The 15923-nt window shown below is 37.4% G+C and overlaps 1 protein-coding gene across 1 annotated transcript in view; it reads left to right on the top strand.

Moving 5' to 3' along the window:
* The window catches only part of COL4A1 (collagen type IV alpha 1 chain), a 105912-nt gene extending 96918 nt beyond the window's left edge, over window positions 1–8994 (top strand). Inside the window, exons 49-52 of the mRNA XM_026845799.1 lie at window positions 1074–1251; window positions 4464–4578; window positions 5589–5761; window positions 7472–8994. Of these exons, the coding sequence (XP_026701600.1) occupies window positions 1074–1251; window positions 4464–4578; window positions 5589–5761; window positions 7472–7553 (548 nt within the window). The 3' untranslated portion in view covers window positions 7554–8994. The remainder of the gene's footprint in view (window positions 1–1073; window positions 1252–4463; window positions 4579–5588; window positions 5762–7471) is intronic.
* Window positions 8995–15923: the final 6929 nt, after the last annotated feature.

Here is a 15923-nt window from a genome sequence, read left to right as displayed (position 1 = left end):
CGCTCTCAGCAAGTCTGTGAGTAATACCAGATTGGAAGGAACCCTTCCCTAGTGGACACAGCTACCATTCAGAGGGACTGGGTGAAGCTGGGGAAGAGGGTTGAGGTGAACCTCAAGAAGTTCAGTAATGGCAAATGCAAAGGGCTACACCTAGAATGAAATAACCTCATGCAACAGAACAGGCTGGGGTCTGACTGCTATTCTCAGTAGCAGCAGTACAGACTACTCGAAAGCTGCTTTGCAGAAAAGGACCTGGGAGTACTGGTGAGCAATACTGAACATGAGTTAGCAGTGTGCCCTTGCAACAACTACCCCATTCCCCACTGCCCAATCTACTGAGCTTCACTGGCAAAAGCGCAACCAGCAGATGGAGGGAAATGGTTCTTCTCCTCTGTTTGGCAGTTGTGAGACCTCATCTGGTATATTGTGACCAGACTTGGGCCTCCCAGAACAGGAAAAACATTGATACGCCACAGTGAATACAGCAGCTAGCTACTAAGATAGCTAGTGGGTTCTGGACAGTCCGATGGAACCAGGTTTGCTCAGCCTTTACAGAAATTTATGGAGAGGCCTTTATTGCTGTCTACAGCTGTCTACAGAGAGGATAGAGAAGATGGAGCCAAAGTCATCTCAGAGGGGCTCAGTGACAGAAGAAGCAATGAACACAAGTGTGAGATATTCCAGTGGAAACATAAAGAAAAGCTTTTTTACTATGCTGATGCTCAAACACTGGAGCAGGACCCCAGAGAGATTGTTTTACTGTCTGCTTTTGAAGATACTCAAAACTCAGCTGGCCCAAAGCAACCTGATCTAACTAGCAGGGGGTTAGGATAGATGACCTCTAGAGGTCTATTCCCACCTAAATTATTCTGTAATTCTGCAGGCAAGACTGGGCTCCTCCTTACCTTGCCCTGTTCCTTATAGTGTCGAGAGAAGTCACTTCCTCTGAGAGAACTGGGCCCTCCAGAACAAGTGTCATCTGCTTTTTAACTGCTCCTGGAAATATTTGTTTGGCGGTTGGCAATGGTTGAACAAAAATGGCTTAACAAGTAACCTTTCACTTAACATTTCAGGCACGGCAGGAAGCTGTCTTCGTAAATTTAGTACCATGCCTTTCTTATTCTGTAATATCAACAACGTCTGTAACTTTGCGTCAAGGAATGACTATTCCTACTGGCTGTCCACTCCTGAACCCATGCCAATGAGTATGGCTCCTATCACCGGTGATAATATCAGACCATTCATCAGCAGGTATGGTTTCAATTCTGCTCTGTTGGTAAAATGGAGAAGCCTGTGAAAAGTGCATATGGTACTTTATTCTTTTGGAAAAGACTTTTAATCTGTATATTTTTATTTCCTGGCTTTAAATTTAAAGTTTGACTTCCTTTGATGACATGTTTCAGTGTGCATGCTTTCAGTTTAGACTTTGATCAAAAAGAAATCCATTTTGGGGGAAACCCAAACAAATAGAGTAGTCTATTTTGAGTCTGATTGAAATGAAAAGATTTGCTTTGAAATGATGTTTTGCAAAAGCTATGGTGTACTTTGAAGTTTTGAATTTATTCACAATTCTTGTCCAAAACAATTCTTCTTTTTTTGACTAGCCATAGCTAGAAGCTTTTTAGGGCTCAGTTTCCTTTTGTTTGAAAATGGTAGCATTATTTATCATACAGTAGACTGCCAGGCTTTGTCCATTGTTCTGGACATACTGCTTGAATGCAGCCATTATTGTCTGAAGTAAAGGAAACAGTTGCAAAATCAATCACCTATTTTTTAATAATTCCAGATTCTCAGCTAGCATAAAGTGTGGAACTTATATCAGATATAACTGTTCTGCATCAATCCAACATGTTGAACTTTTGGTCCATTTTAAATTTTAAGGCCACTAGCAAAACCCACCCTGACATAATATGCCCAGTGCTGAAGGCAGAGGTGTGAGCAAGACTGTAGTGAACTGAACCTCTGTTATTAGACAAGAATCTGACAAGGGAATCTCCAATTAATATCTTAAATTATATAGAAATACAGAAATTACTATGATTCTTATGATTGCTTCTGATCTGTATCAGCTCTTACTGATCCCTCCTCCTGCTGTATAAAGTGAATGGCAGTGGAGATTGCTGTTACTGTTTTCTCGGATATGTATGTACCATCCAAAAGAAAGGATATTTCAAATCATCAGTGGGTTGTAGTCTTGACATCTTGGTATGTTCAAAAAACTATCTGGCTCTCCTGCAAAACATTTGATATTTATTTTGCATAATAGAATCCTTCTTGTATCTGCCGTTGTACTCTGTACTCTGCTTTTGGTTTAGTGCCGTAGAAGTTGGTATGCCTTGAAAATGAGTGAGCAGATTAAGGGCAAGATTCTCAAGAGAGTCTATAGTTTCTGTTGGTCTTACTTTTTTTGATTGTTCATTGGATGTGAATGGAAGGGGCTTGACTTCCAGAAAAATTCAAAAGACCACCCTCTGAAATTCATGTTCCTTTTATGCTATCCCTGATAAAGCACCCAAAACAACCTTTACCAGTCACTTTTGAAACACTTAAATGAGGCACCCACCGACATTTTGCTTTATCTTATGTATATAGAATAGCTTTTGCACCATTAAAATGTATATGTGTGTATGTGTCTGTATATGAGATTTTTGCCTTCTATCATAGCAGTGATATATAATAAAATTTTAATTATATAAGTATATATATTAATGCTATTATTGTATATTTATTATATTGTATGCCATATTATAATAATTAGAATGTATTAGTATAATATAATGCATTATAATATATTGTAATTCTAGTAATATATTACCAAAGTAATATATTTATAATATGTTTAAAAGTTAATAATATAATATTATATAGAGAGAATATATAGTAATATATAATATATAGAGTGTAATATATATCATTATTGTATTATATGATTATTACATTATTTGTTATAATTTATTGTCATAATCTATTATTATAATTATACAGTATGATAAGTAAAATAATTAAAATGTATGGCATATTAATAATATAACCCTATATAATATATAGTATCTAATTTACACTATATAGCATATAGTATATAATATATAATGTTGTATATGTTATGTATAATGTGTTGATGATATAATAATATAGTAATAATATATTATTATTATAATAATACACATTTTTTTAAACCAGCAAAGAATCTGAAAAGACTATTCTTCCAATTTATTTTATTAGCTGAGTCTTATAAAGCAACAATTTTCCCTGTCCAAAAGTTGAAAAGGTATAGAAGTGTCACTTGCTGCCTTGGGTCATGGGACTTCTTTTCATGTAAGGCCTTCCACTGGAATACCAGAAATCTCTTGAAGCAAAGCAGGGCTCCAAGAATAGAGGCAGCTTTACATTCTTCTTTTAACTTACTCTTTCATTGATGTGTTTCTTAAAATAACTTTCTTGCTTCTGCACTAAAGATGAAGGCAGTAGGTAATGAAAGCGGTCTTCACAAGTCAGAAATAGAAGGCTTTCATTCTGCATTCCTTTGCTTCTGTACATTTTCCAGAATCCAACTTAATCCATTTTGCACTTGATTCTTTTCACTGCTCTGATAATAGGAATCAGACTGTCTAGTTTTCAGTTTCTGTTTTGAATCATTTTTATCATTGCTAACTGCTGTAGCCAGTTTTGGAGTTGTACAAGAAAAAATGAATTATGTCTACCAAAGTCCTTATTAGCAGCGCCCATTTTAAAGTTTCCAGCCCAACTTACATTTTTTATGATTCTCCTGAGAAGGCATGATTGGTCATTGAATTGGATCAGTAACCTAGCAGTTATGAGACACAATGAATTTACCTAAAGTAAAAGAACTGGTGCTGCATAGCTTTCTAAAGAGTTGCTTTCAAGTTCATTGCTCAAGTTACTTTGCTAGAAATGTGGAGATAAAGACCACAAATGTAAATAAAAGCCACTTTCAAAGAAAATGCTTGGGGAAGACTCAGCATTAGATTAGATTAGCAGTGATTACCTTTGTAAGACGTTTTCCAGAGAGATGGCTTTCACTCTGGAAGTCACTCAGGTCTATGTTTAGGATGATGAATTGCTGTTACTTGTCTCTGATCACAGTGGACCACTTTTAAGTGATACTTGCTACAATTTACCTCTCATTTCATGAGAGGTTATTTACCTCTCATTTCATGACATTTAAATATTCAGATAAGAGGTCTTTTTGTTCATTGTTCATAGGATAGCTAATAGGAATAAGACCTAATAGTTAAGCTGTCCCTAAGTAAATGAGAAAAGAAAAATTAAAAAATAAAAGAACCCATTGGTTGTTTTTCTAAATTAAACATTTTGACTTTTCTTTGTTTCTGAAGGTGACAACATTTTCTAATTCAAGATTGCTTAAAGAAAGTAACTTCTTAAAAAAGAAGATGTATTAATCCTCAAGTGTATGTAACTCATTCGTGTTTTGGTCTTTCTAGATGCTCTGTGTGTGAAGCTCCTGCTATGGTAATAGCTGTTCACAGTCAAACAATTCAAATACCACAATGTCCTGAAGGCTGGAGTTCACTTTGGATTGGTTACTCCTTTGTCATGGTAAGTGCACTGAGGCATATATGAGCTGAGAAAAACATTTGTTTCAGGCATTGGATCTACACTCCTGCTCTGGGAAAGTTATCTGACTGTGTCACTTCAGGACTTAGGAGAATATTAGACCACCCTTTCTGGTGACTTTAGAAAGATTCTGGCTAATTACTAAATGAGAATAATGCAATAGCAATTCATTGTTCACTTCTGGGGAAATGCACACATTTTGCTCTCTTGTTTGCAGCTCCAGCACAGGTTTCAAGTGCTGAATAAATGAGGAAATAAGCATAATTTTCCATTGGCCTACACCTATATTGTAGTAGCTTCCTAGAGTGGTAGCATATCAGTGCCTGTCCTCTTCCTACTTTTTGATGAATAAGCCTTCAGTTTTCAAATTGAACTTTTGACCTTTTATCCAGTTTCTTCAGCTGTATCTATATTAGTAAAAGAAATAGGACCAAGGAGTGGCCTGGAAGAGCCACTGTAGTCTTCCATAGTGGTTAGCTGTTACCATGCTTCCTATCATGCTCACAGCCTATATAACAGCCACTCTCTCAGGCAAGGTCTGGGCATGGTGTGATGGATCCAGAGCTGTTAGCACTCAGCAGTGGGAGAGAGACCACTGTGATGTGGAGCAGGAACTGGGTTAAGCTATTCGGATATAAACCATACTAGTCTACATGCCTTCTGGGCTGGAGAGCGGGCCCTGACCTGTTGCTAGCAGAGAGATAGTTTAGATTCTACTGTCAGTCCTGAAGGATTTCTGTGCATACATCTGCCTGGAAGTTGATGTTGCTGGTGTGTTGTGCTGCTGTTAAGCGAGAAAACCCAGTGCCACCTCTGGAGCCCTTCACCTCCACACTCTTGCTTCTCTTTGAGCTGAGGGACAAAACAGCAGATGGGCAAAACAGAGGTCAAGGAGAGGCATGTGAAGAAATATTTGTGCAAGAGAGTTAATAGGTGTTGTAACAGAAGAGATAAAGAGTCCCTCTCTGACTGATGCTTTTGCATTTTTCTAGCACACTAGTGCTGGTGCGGAGGGCTCTGGCCAGGCCCTGGCGTCTCCTGGTTCCTGCCTAGAGGAGTTTCGCAGCGCTCCCTTCATTGAATGCCATGGCCGGGGCACCTGCAATTATTATGCAAATGCTTACAGCTTCTGGCTTGCCACTATAGAGAGGAATGAGATGTTCAAGTAAGTTCATGATTTATTTATCAGTATTTGAGACTCAGTCAAGCCATGTCACTGAATAAGAGAAGTATTGTTTGAACGTAACACATGATTCAAGTGTTGGCTGTGCCCCAGCCTGGTTAGTATGTGCAGTTAATGATTTTGTAACAAAAAGAAAAAATTGTAATAGCTTTTGGGGGAATTAATGAATATATCTTCTGTTAGTATTTACAATGTGTCATTTGTACCTAGTATTTTGCTTTTCAGAATAATCTAACAATGTTTGCATTTTTACTATGTTTGATTGTATTCACTGAGTCGTAACTGGGATAGGCTGACATACTGATTGGAATTAAGTTAGAATATAGCATTACCCCTAGAGGATGTTAACACATAATAGAACCACTTGAAATTAGTGCAGGTGTTGAACTAAGTGAGCTGAACAATTATTTACCCTTCCCTAATGTTGGAGGAAGTATGTCTGAATAAAATGCAGCTGAAGGCAGAGAGGCCTTAGGCATTTCTTCAGTCCTGCTGAGGTTCTAATTTCAGGAATTAAGTGGCAATAGGCTTTGTTCTGGTCTCCTGCACATAAGTATTTTTCAACACAGTCTGATTTGTTCCATATGAATTTTATTGATATGCTAGCATATAGACCAGTTCCCAGGTCTGCATGGCTTACCTGATTAGCAGGCATTCCTCTGGAGTGCAGACAAGCATCCTCTTCCACCAGAGTCCAGGCTGCCACTCCTGGTACCCTTCATCTTGTCATGTCTTCTAGATCTGTGAATGCTCCTTAGCCTGTTTCAGTCAAAATGAAGCAATTTGTTTAGCCAGTTTTGACTGTCTATGAGATAACTGTCAACTGAGTTGGTAGGAAAATTGAGCACTGGGACTGATTATCACTGGGGCTAATCTCATCAACCAGAAAAGCTACTACTGAAAGAGCCCATTTGCCAACATGGGGGTGAGCACTTGCTCCCCTAGGAAAGAGGAGAGCTGGTCAGAGGAAAATTTAGAGGAGTCAGCGCTACAGTTGTTTGTATGCATTGAGTCCTACCCAGAGACCTGTCAACTTCATACCCTTTTCTGGCTACAAAATGTATCTCAAATTAATAAAATAATCCCAGATCAGGGAACCTTTCCTACTATCATAATTCACAAATACTCTTCAATTTTCTATAAATTCGTAATCCTTTTTAAAGAATAGCGTTATATGTGAACATACTTTGGTCTGAAAACTCTTTATTTCCAATTGCTAGGAGTAACTCCTTGTGATAGGTTAGACACTAAAGATTTTGGTTGGTCTTTCTATACGACATCACATAATTTCCTTTCCTGGCTTTTCATTCTTCTGTAAAGTCACAAGGGTTAGCAGAAACTCACAGTCAAATGTCTTCCGTTTCTTTGCCTAATTTTTTTTTATTACCCAAATTCCAGCATGTTTTCAAACTGTTGATTAAAGTCTTCTGGGTAAGAAAATGTTCAGCCTTGTGATAGAATTGAATTCTGAGGTAATTGGAAGTAGATGATGTTTAAAACTAATCTTGTGACAGTTTTTGACCAAACATGAAAGTGAATATACATTGGAAAATTTAGGGACGCCCTTTTGATTCAGCACAGCTTGAAGAGGCACTTGGCTGCATACAATGCTTGTGTTGTCAATTATAAACCTGAAAAACAACTGTTTGTATCAACAATTGTTAATGGGTCTCATAATTTTTTTTTTAATAGGAAACCGACTCCCTCAACTTTGAAAGCAGGGGATCTGCGCTCAAACGTTAGCCGTTGTCAAGTCTGTATGAGAAAAACATAATGACTTTTGAATTTCAACTAATTTCACACAATATGGTGCTATTCGTTTAACAGCAATGAAGCCTAGACGTATATCATATGTACCTCATTGTTGTCCAATATGAAAACAGTAAAGTGCCTTTTAGGAACTTGCATAACTAACACACACTGCTTTACTGGCCCTGTCCTTGCTGAAGAAGAAAAGAGACAACAAAGATAAGCTTCAAATGTTGACATGCCAAATGGCACTTTTGATCAAAATATATGTATTTTTTATATAAATGCAATGCACTGATAGAATAAAAAGTCAGCATTTATCCAGAAAAAATGCAAAGGTGCTAGGAGGTATGCAGTTCTGCCTTATACTGTTTGACCCCCCTTTCTCATTCTTGTATTATATATTTAGATTCATTTTTCTTCCCCAGATAAGTTTGTTGTTACCGTTATCTAGGTGTCTCAAAATCCCAGACTCTTGGGTATGTACTTATTGTTCCTGTACAAAGCAATACTAATGTAAAAAAGAGTTTTGGGATTACAGACTGTGGTTAAGCAACATGTAACCATCTTTTCACAACATAGAATGCCATCCTGCAAACCTTTGCTTCTGTTTGTAGTCTTTAGTGCTATTGGTTTTAATGGGACTACATCTGGAAGAGATTGCCAACTTGGTTTCCCAAATAGGCAAGTAAGTGTTTCTGCTATGTTGGTACTATGCAGCTTCTTTATGCAGTAGAACAAACTTTCCTGTGGAATAAAGAATGATCCAGCAATGGTCAAGAAAAAATATATATATAAATATTTTAGTAATTTATATAGATATCAACCATTAGGCAAATCAAGCTCTAAGTTTATAACTTCAAAAAGAAGCTTACAAAAGTTTTCTTCTTTACAGTGTCATGAATTAGATGTTAAATGCCAAAAAGTATGATGTGAAATGTTCATTTTACATAGGCCATTTCAATGCTGAAGTTGCAGAGACTGAACCCAGGTTAATACCTATTTTTGTTTATTACAGTAAATTCTGCTTTGAGCTTATAGTCTTTATTCTGTATTTAATATTTTTCAGGGTTTTAAACGCTACTCACACACTGAATGACTTGATTTTGAAAAGTATAAGGCCTTAATTTTGTTAATATTGTGCCAAAAAAATTTCTTCAAAGTAGCCTCAGAAATATTTCTAAAGAATTTCTATGCAATGATGCCACTGTTTGAGCACATCTGTGTCCAGAAGTGTTTTATAGACTATTACCATGCAAATATGAAAAGATTTTGCAAATGCCAAGGCCTTTGTGTAATTTCTTACATGTGTATTTCTTAAGAATTCAAGTTTGTAATAAAACTATTTCTGTAAAAAAACAGAAGAAAAGAAAAAGTTTTTACTAATTTGTTATTAGCATTCATTTACAGCAATGAATTCATTTTTAATAAGCCACCAATAAATGCACAAGCTTGATGCAATCCTAGATTATTTTTGTTTTGCACATCTTTTGGATGTACAAAGCATCTTCAAAGGGGGAAATCAGGACACTGTACTGACACCTCTATCGTTACCTTGTAAGAACTGGTACTGATAGACAAAATGTGGGTTATGCATCTATTACTGAAATATGTTTGATGTGAACATGTTACAAAAATCTGCTAACTTCATCCTAGCTCATGGAAAGCCACCAAATTATACATATTTTTCACTCTTCCTTTGAATTTTTCATGCACAAATCAGAACTGAATTATACAGGATAAAAATTAAAATATCTCCTATAGTTTTGCTTGTAAGTGGGCAAAGTGAATCTTGGCTCTGGTTGTCTGAAGAGGAAGTGGGCTGTGATATCTTTTTTCCTGGCAAAAGCACATAATCTTTTAATGTTTCATGTTGTTTTCCCAGATTTGTGGAGGCTGCTGTTACTGTTCTGAATTCACTTTCACTTAAAATCCTTGAGGACACTGGCTGGCCAAACAACTGAGGGCCCCTATAGAGAAACTGCCCATTTCCTTTAGTACCAATTCTTGACTCTCATGGAAGTTTTGACAGATGATCACTTTATTTCTAAATCACCACTCCTCACAGAAGTCCATTACCAGCCCATAAAATATAAAACTCTGGTTATGTCTAATCAGCTCGATACAGGGTTTTCCAAAATGCTACTTGTTATTCAGAAGAAGAGGAGAAGGCGATAGGGTGATTCCTTGTGGCATCGAGGAAGAATTAACGAGACATTCAGCCTTCTATAACTCAGGGGATCCAAGCTGCTGCTCAGACTTTTTAAGCACTCTCCACATTATCTCCTGGTCAGCTGGGCATTTAATTTGCTTGGTTCAAATTGTCTCAGAACTGCCAGACAGTTGAATTTTAAAAGTCCTGCATGTATGTTTAAATCAAATCTGTGCATAAGGGAACAATTCCTTTTGCTAGTGCAGGGACTACTCACTGCAGCTGTGTGTGTACTAACCCATGTTTTCTCAACTAGGAGCATTTTGGAAACAAGTTCCTTTGAAAATTTTCAAAATCTGTTTGAGCTACAGTTTGATGTCTTACTTACCTAGTAGCAATTACTTATTCCATAACTTCCAGCTCATAAAATGGCCCAAACCATGCTCATGCTAAAGATGCTATTTCTGCTTAAGTCAGTTAGTAAACTTTTCAGTGGTTATCAAATACCAATCCGATCTGTTGAAAATGCTGTAAATGCTAATTTTGATGCCCTTGGTGAGAGAGAGTCCATGTAGTAAAGCAGAACAGAAATGTGAAACCCGATTTCTTGCTTTCAAAAATCTGTAAGTATCCCATATTCGGTCATTTCTGGCCACCATTATTGCTACAGTACAGCTCATTGTGTGAACAAGCAAATACATAATTTGTTAAAATTGTCTTGCATAAGCTTAAATTACAGGAGAAAGCTTTCTTAAAGAAGTACATCTTGTTTAGTAGGCCTGACTGGTTTTCTGAATGCAGTACTTGAAGAGTAACTTTCATGACCCAAATAAATACATTTCTAAAACAGCAGGTGGTGCCCTTGCTCTCTTTATGGTAACAACTTTACACTAACAAATGTCTTGTTTTCTAATCCACTAGAATGTAAAGCAGCCTGACAGTACTCTGTTTTCCCAAGTCTCTGTCTCTGTTCTGACATGTTCTAGTCACCAGCAATTTTCTTTGTGAAATAGGAATGGAGCAGTCTTCAGTGAAGAAAAATTTTTAAAAATATATATACAGACAAAATAAAAACAGAATATAATGAAATAATCCAATATATATTTTTTAACAATTGATCTCTTAGCCTGTGTGTCTCTTCTGACAGGTGTACATTCATTTTATAATAATAGCCCTTATTCTTTTCATAATGGTAACTTCCTTGCAGAAATACACTTTCTTCTATGAGACAGGACTCCTGAGAACAATATCCCCATACTAGGCTTCCTGAAAACCAATTGTATTAAAGCCGTAGCTTTTTATGACTGAAATTGTAAAGCTGCACGACTTTTTGAGAATTTCTTTCTTACATATCGTGTTTTACAAATCTTGAGTAACCTATACTACCTACAGGACATGGAACTTGAACACGTAACACACAGGACTGGGCACATGGATCCCAGAGCCCCCACTAAACCCAATAAAAAGGAAATAGGGCACCTGGCACAAAGATAGGCCCCTGACAATTTGAAATCGCAGGAGTCTTTGTACCTGGCTGTATCTCCACCCCTTGCTCTAGTAATGGTGGTTGGCCATGCCTGTGTGCAGACCTTCGGAAGGAGTCCGGCAGTGCTCTTCCCAAGGCAGCCATGGAGCTTCCTCTCTCTCTGCTGTTCATGCAGCAGCAGCAGCGATGTGCTGCCCACTGCATTTCCACCTCGTCACACAGAAACAATCTTCCTTATCAACTTCACATTCTGAATTCGATAACACAGGGAGAACATGAGAGACCAGTGTGGAACCTTAAATGCTTACATCAGACTCAGGCTAATGCTGAGAACAGTGATGGTCTGGGATGTAATTAATCATTATTAAGAACTATCCAGTAGCCACGTGGAAGCATGCAGCCTCTCTGTTTTCAGACTGAGATAAGAGTAGAGAGAAGAAAATCATCCCACCCGTCCATTAGTTAAATTATAGTTTATTAAGTATGAACTTGATATTAATTGTGAGTTTGTACAGCATCATTATAAATTTAAAAAAATATACAAACTTACTTCTAGCAGTAGCAACCGAGCAAGAAGGACCACATGTTCCTTGTGAATGATGTACTAACAGAACAATCTCAAAAAATAATTTCCTGAAAGTATAATTTTTCTAACCATTTTCTTCCTTCAGAGTGTCAGAAGAAAGTCCATCCAAAAATGCAAGGAGGAGGGTGTGTGGTTTTTGATTATTTCTCTCTAGCAAACAATATGCTTGTTGTGTTGCTGGAGGTGTTAATATCTGTGGGAAGATAAATTACTACTACTTCTCATGAACTCAGAAATGCTTCCTATGGTAAAGATATTTCACCCAGACAGGCTTACTGACACCACCTTCTGTCTTCAGCTCCCACTGTAAGAGGATGTTACTCTGAGCTGAATATTTTTACTTATATTTCAGCGTTGATTTCTAAAGATATATTCCTTTCCAGCTTCTTATTTTCTTCAAGCCAAAGAGAACAGAGTGTTGCTTTTATGTAAACAATCAAAAGATTTACAAATGTCTGAATCTTTTAGTTTTACCTATGTTAGAGAGCTGCCTTCATTTTCCTCTGGCTATATGCAGTCAGCTATATTTATTATAATTGGTGTGCAGAGGACAGAAGACTTGACAGAGTGAAAGTTATAGATGGAACATGATCATTTGATGCTCTGTCAACTTCTGTCTCGCCTAAGAAAACATGTTACATTTCATGCAGAATTGTGGCAGGTTTCATTTGTCATCTCAGCTCCATGAGGTATGATTTACGTTGTAGTAAATAAGCATGTAAAATGGCATGGGCAGGGGAGAAAGTCCTTGTAAAACAGGTTAAAGAGAATTGATCAAACCTTTTTATTATTCTTAGCACACAGCTTTTAGACTGGTGTAACTCACTGTATGCTTTCTCTAGAACGTACCTCTCAGGCTTGCACCGAAGTGGTTATTTCTCACCATTGGTTCCTGGAAGAGGTTCAAAGTGAAGAGTGCTAGCACATGCCCAGTGCTCGCTTCTGCCAAAGCTTTTATTATCTTTATGGGCATAGTAGTTGGCAGTGGAAGATGTTCCCCTCTTCCTATTTCCTCCCAATAATTATAGCAGCATTTTTTCCAGCCTAATTTTGGACATGAACCTGTTTGTGAGATGGGATCAAAGTGGCAACCAAATCATAAGCACTTGAAATGCAATCACATGAATCCCATGAATTGCTGCTTGTGCACCACTTTCAAAAATGTTTCTGGGAATCCCCATGCTAGCTGTGATGCTCAGATGCTGATTCCCAGGGGAGTCTCAGTACATATTGTTTTATAATTATATTGAGATTTACGTCCTATTATCATAGCATGGAAGATGTGTTGCAGCATCTTCAGGACTCTGACAGCTAAGAAGGTGAGTATCAGGCAGAAGTGAATGAAGATTCTCGGTAGCTCAACAGGCACATCTACAAACAGGATGACTGTTTAGTCTTGTTTCCACATAGACTGACTACAGCTTTTTCGCAGATTTTTTGACCACTCTTGTTCAGCAATTGGGAACTGTAAATTGTCTCTGTTCAAAGCTAATAACATCTGGGCCTTTTAGCATTATCCCTGAACCAAGGAAAGGACCTAGCCCAGGGCAGTGAAAGATATACCTTGTCTTATTCTCAGCTCTCCCTTTCCCAATAAAAAACATACAAAAGAAAAGAAGTGATGGCATTCCAATAAAAGTACACTGCAGCTCTGTTCAAAGGCAAATTTGCTTCGGGGAAAGATGATGACCTTTTTAAAATGTGAGGGGGAAATCTGAAATGGAAATTTGAGAAAATATTCTCTAGATTATATATTCACACTATAGCAACAGTTACTTAGAAAAAGGCAATATCTGAAATGCTAGAATCACCTACAGTTATGTCAGAATTTGAGGGTTTCATTTTAAGATGGGAATTTCTTAACAGGAAAGCCACACAAGTTATGAAGGCCAGATTGAAAAAAATACAGAAACCACACTGGCTGTGTAGACCCTCCTGAACACAACCTTATACACCGTAAATAAATATCATACTCAGATTCCAAAGATTACTGTGATTGCTAGTAGTGCAAACCAGAAACAGAGCATTTCCTTGAGGAAGGCACTGCAACCTGGGGATCACAGGTAGGAATAACTCTGGAGGGAGAATAATTAGGATTCTGCACTGATGAGAGGCTTTGGAGCCCCTACAAGGTTTTTCAGTGAACTGACCTAAAAAACTGAGTAGGTCCTACTAGTCAAAGCCTGAGATGGTCTGAGAGAACATTTGTGAAGCGAATCTGGAGGCTATGGCTGAGCGTTTGATTTATCGCTGTGAAAAATAAGAGCTCTTCTGTGTGGCTTTAATATGAACACATTTTTTTGGTATGTTTTGTCCTGATCCTTTGTAGTCAAGAGAAATCTAGCCAACGCATGTGTATTAATAACTATTAATTGGTAATTATTACCAAGAAGTAGATTTCTTTCTAGAAACACAGAGTACAGTGGAAATTTAAAAAATTTTCCCCTCTTTTTCAGGAAAATCACAGAGAATCACAGAGAGAGAGAAATTTTTTCGTTGTTTGTTTGCTCTTGTAAGGCACTGAACATGACCCCTCAGGAATGTGTAGGAGAGGAAATGAAAAGCAGACGTGGGAAGCTGAAAAAGCAGCACTTCTCCTCTATCATTAAGTATATAATAAGGTAGATTACATCAGTTGTTGGCCTAGTCTCCCTGGTGAACAGGTGTCATAGATACAGCACTGTCTAATCAAATATTAACTCATCATGTGGCAGCAAGTACTAGGAGACGGAACGCGTAGGATTATCTACCTCCTTTCACATGCAGCCAACTCTTCTGTGAGGCACTCAGGACATTCTTGTCATTTTTATGGAGTGAATCTAATTTTATATAGTTAACGTAGACTTCAGGCAACCATTTTTTTTCTGCTTCCTATTAGAAAGTACTTTGGATACTAACATATGAACAGCCACAAACTCAGACAAATTGCTGTGTTTATGTACATAGTTAAAAAGTAAACCCATAGCAGTTTAGTAGTAACTATCTTCAACTGTTACTTAGAATAAACATATACAAGATTTTTAATTCAAAAATTTCTACATTGTTTACAATAGCAAATAAATGCCATTGCTCCCATTTTACAAGCAGAGAAAATGGAAATGAAAATTACATGCAGTTAGAAAAGAAGTTAGTCTACCTCCTGGACCAGATCTGTCCCCAATGGATCATGGTCTACCCCAGACTGTCTGATACTCCTGGACGGTGGTGAAAAAAAGATTTGTTTTATTTTTTAATATTCCATTTGTTGGACTTTTTACTTTATACAACCTTATATAGAATCAGAGTTGCGGTAGTTTTAAAATGACAGCTGCATCGGCTATGTGGGTATTGTACAGCAGACGTCAAATAACAGGAGAGGAGGCACCTGATGATAGTTGCTTTCTGTCTTCTCAGTCACTTTCCTGGAGAAGAACATCATTAATGTATGGTATTCAAAGTGGAGCTTCTGAAGTGAACTAATGTTAGATGAAATGAGACAAGAAATTTTTTTCAGGAAAAAGAGCATACCACTCACTCCCTTTACCTTGGGCTCCAGGAAGAGTTGGTATAGAAGGAGAAGTGATGGCTAGGAGAGGATGTTCTAGATGACCAGGTATCCTGACATAGGGAGTCTTAAAAGTGTCCTCCTTGATCCATCCTAGCTATGCTTTTTCTGAGATCAGAAGCCTAAAACTCCTCCACACAGTTTCAAGAAGGAGGCTAAAAACTCTTCCTGTTTAATAGAGAAAGGACTTAGTAAATTGGGTGTAAATTGACCGTAAAATAATTCATCCTGGAGAGTCCTTTATAACTATGAAAGGAGGGAGATTTGGAGATGTCTTTTCAATAAAAATGTAGATGCAAAAAATGTCAAGTGTTAAGTCCTGACAAATTTGCATAGTTATTTGGTGAGATTGCCTGAGCTGTCAGGACTGAAGAACTAAGATGCTTTCCATCCCAAACTGTGTTAGCACTTGTTGGCCATACCTGTAATTTCCTATTATCAGATATTGTCCTTCCATGTTCTGGTGGGATTTTTATTATGGATATATATCTAGATATAGATATAGATATATAAAATCAACAGTATTATATTTCACATCTAAGAACTACTATCGCATCATCTGTACTACTTCTCTGAAACATTATTGAAGTTCAGCTGACAGAAGGGTGAACCTAATGTGTAAGAGTT

This window comes from Athene cunicularia, assembly GCF_003259725.1.
Source record: "Athene cunicularia isolate RWA chromosome 1 unlocalized genomic scaffold, athCun1 chr1_part1, whole genome shotgun sequence".
NCBI classification, from domain to species: Eukaryota; Metazoa; Chordata; class Aves; order Strigiformes; family Strigidae; genus Athene; species Athene cunicularia.
Note: the sequence above shows the minus strand (reverse complement) of the source record. Positions and strands in the feature narration are given on the sequence as shown.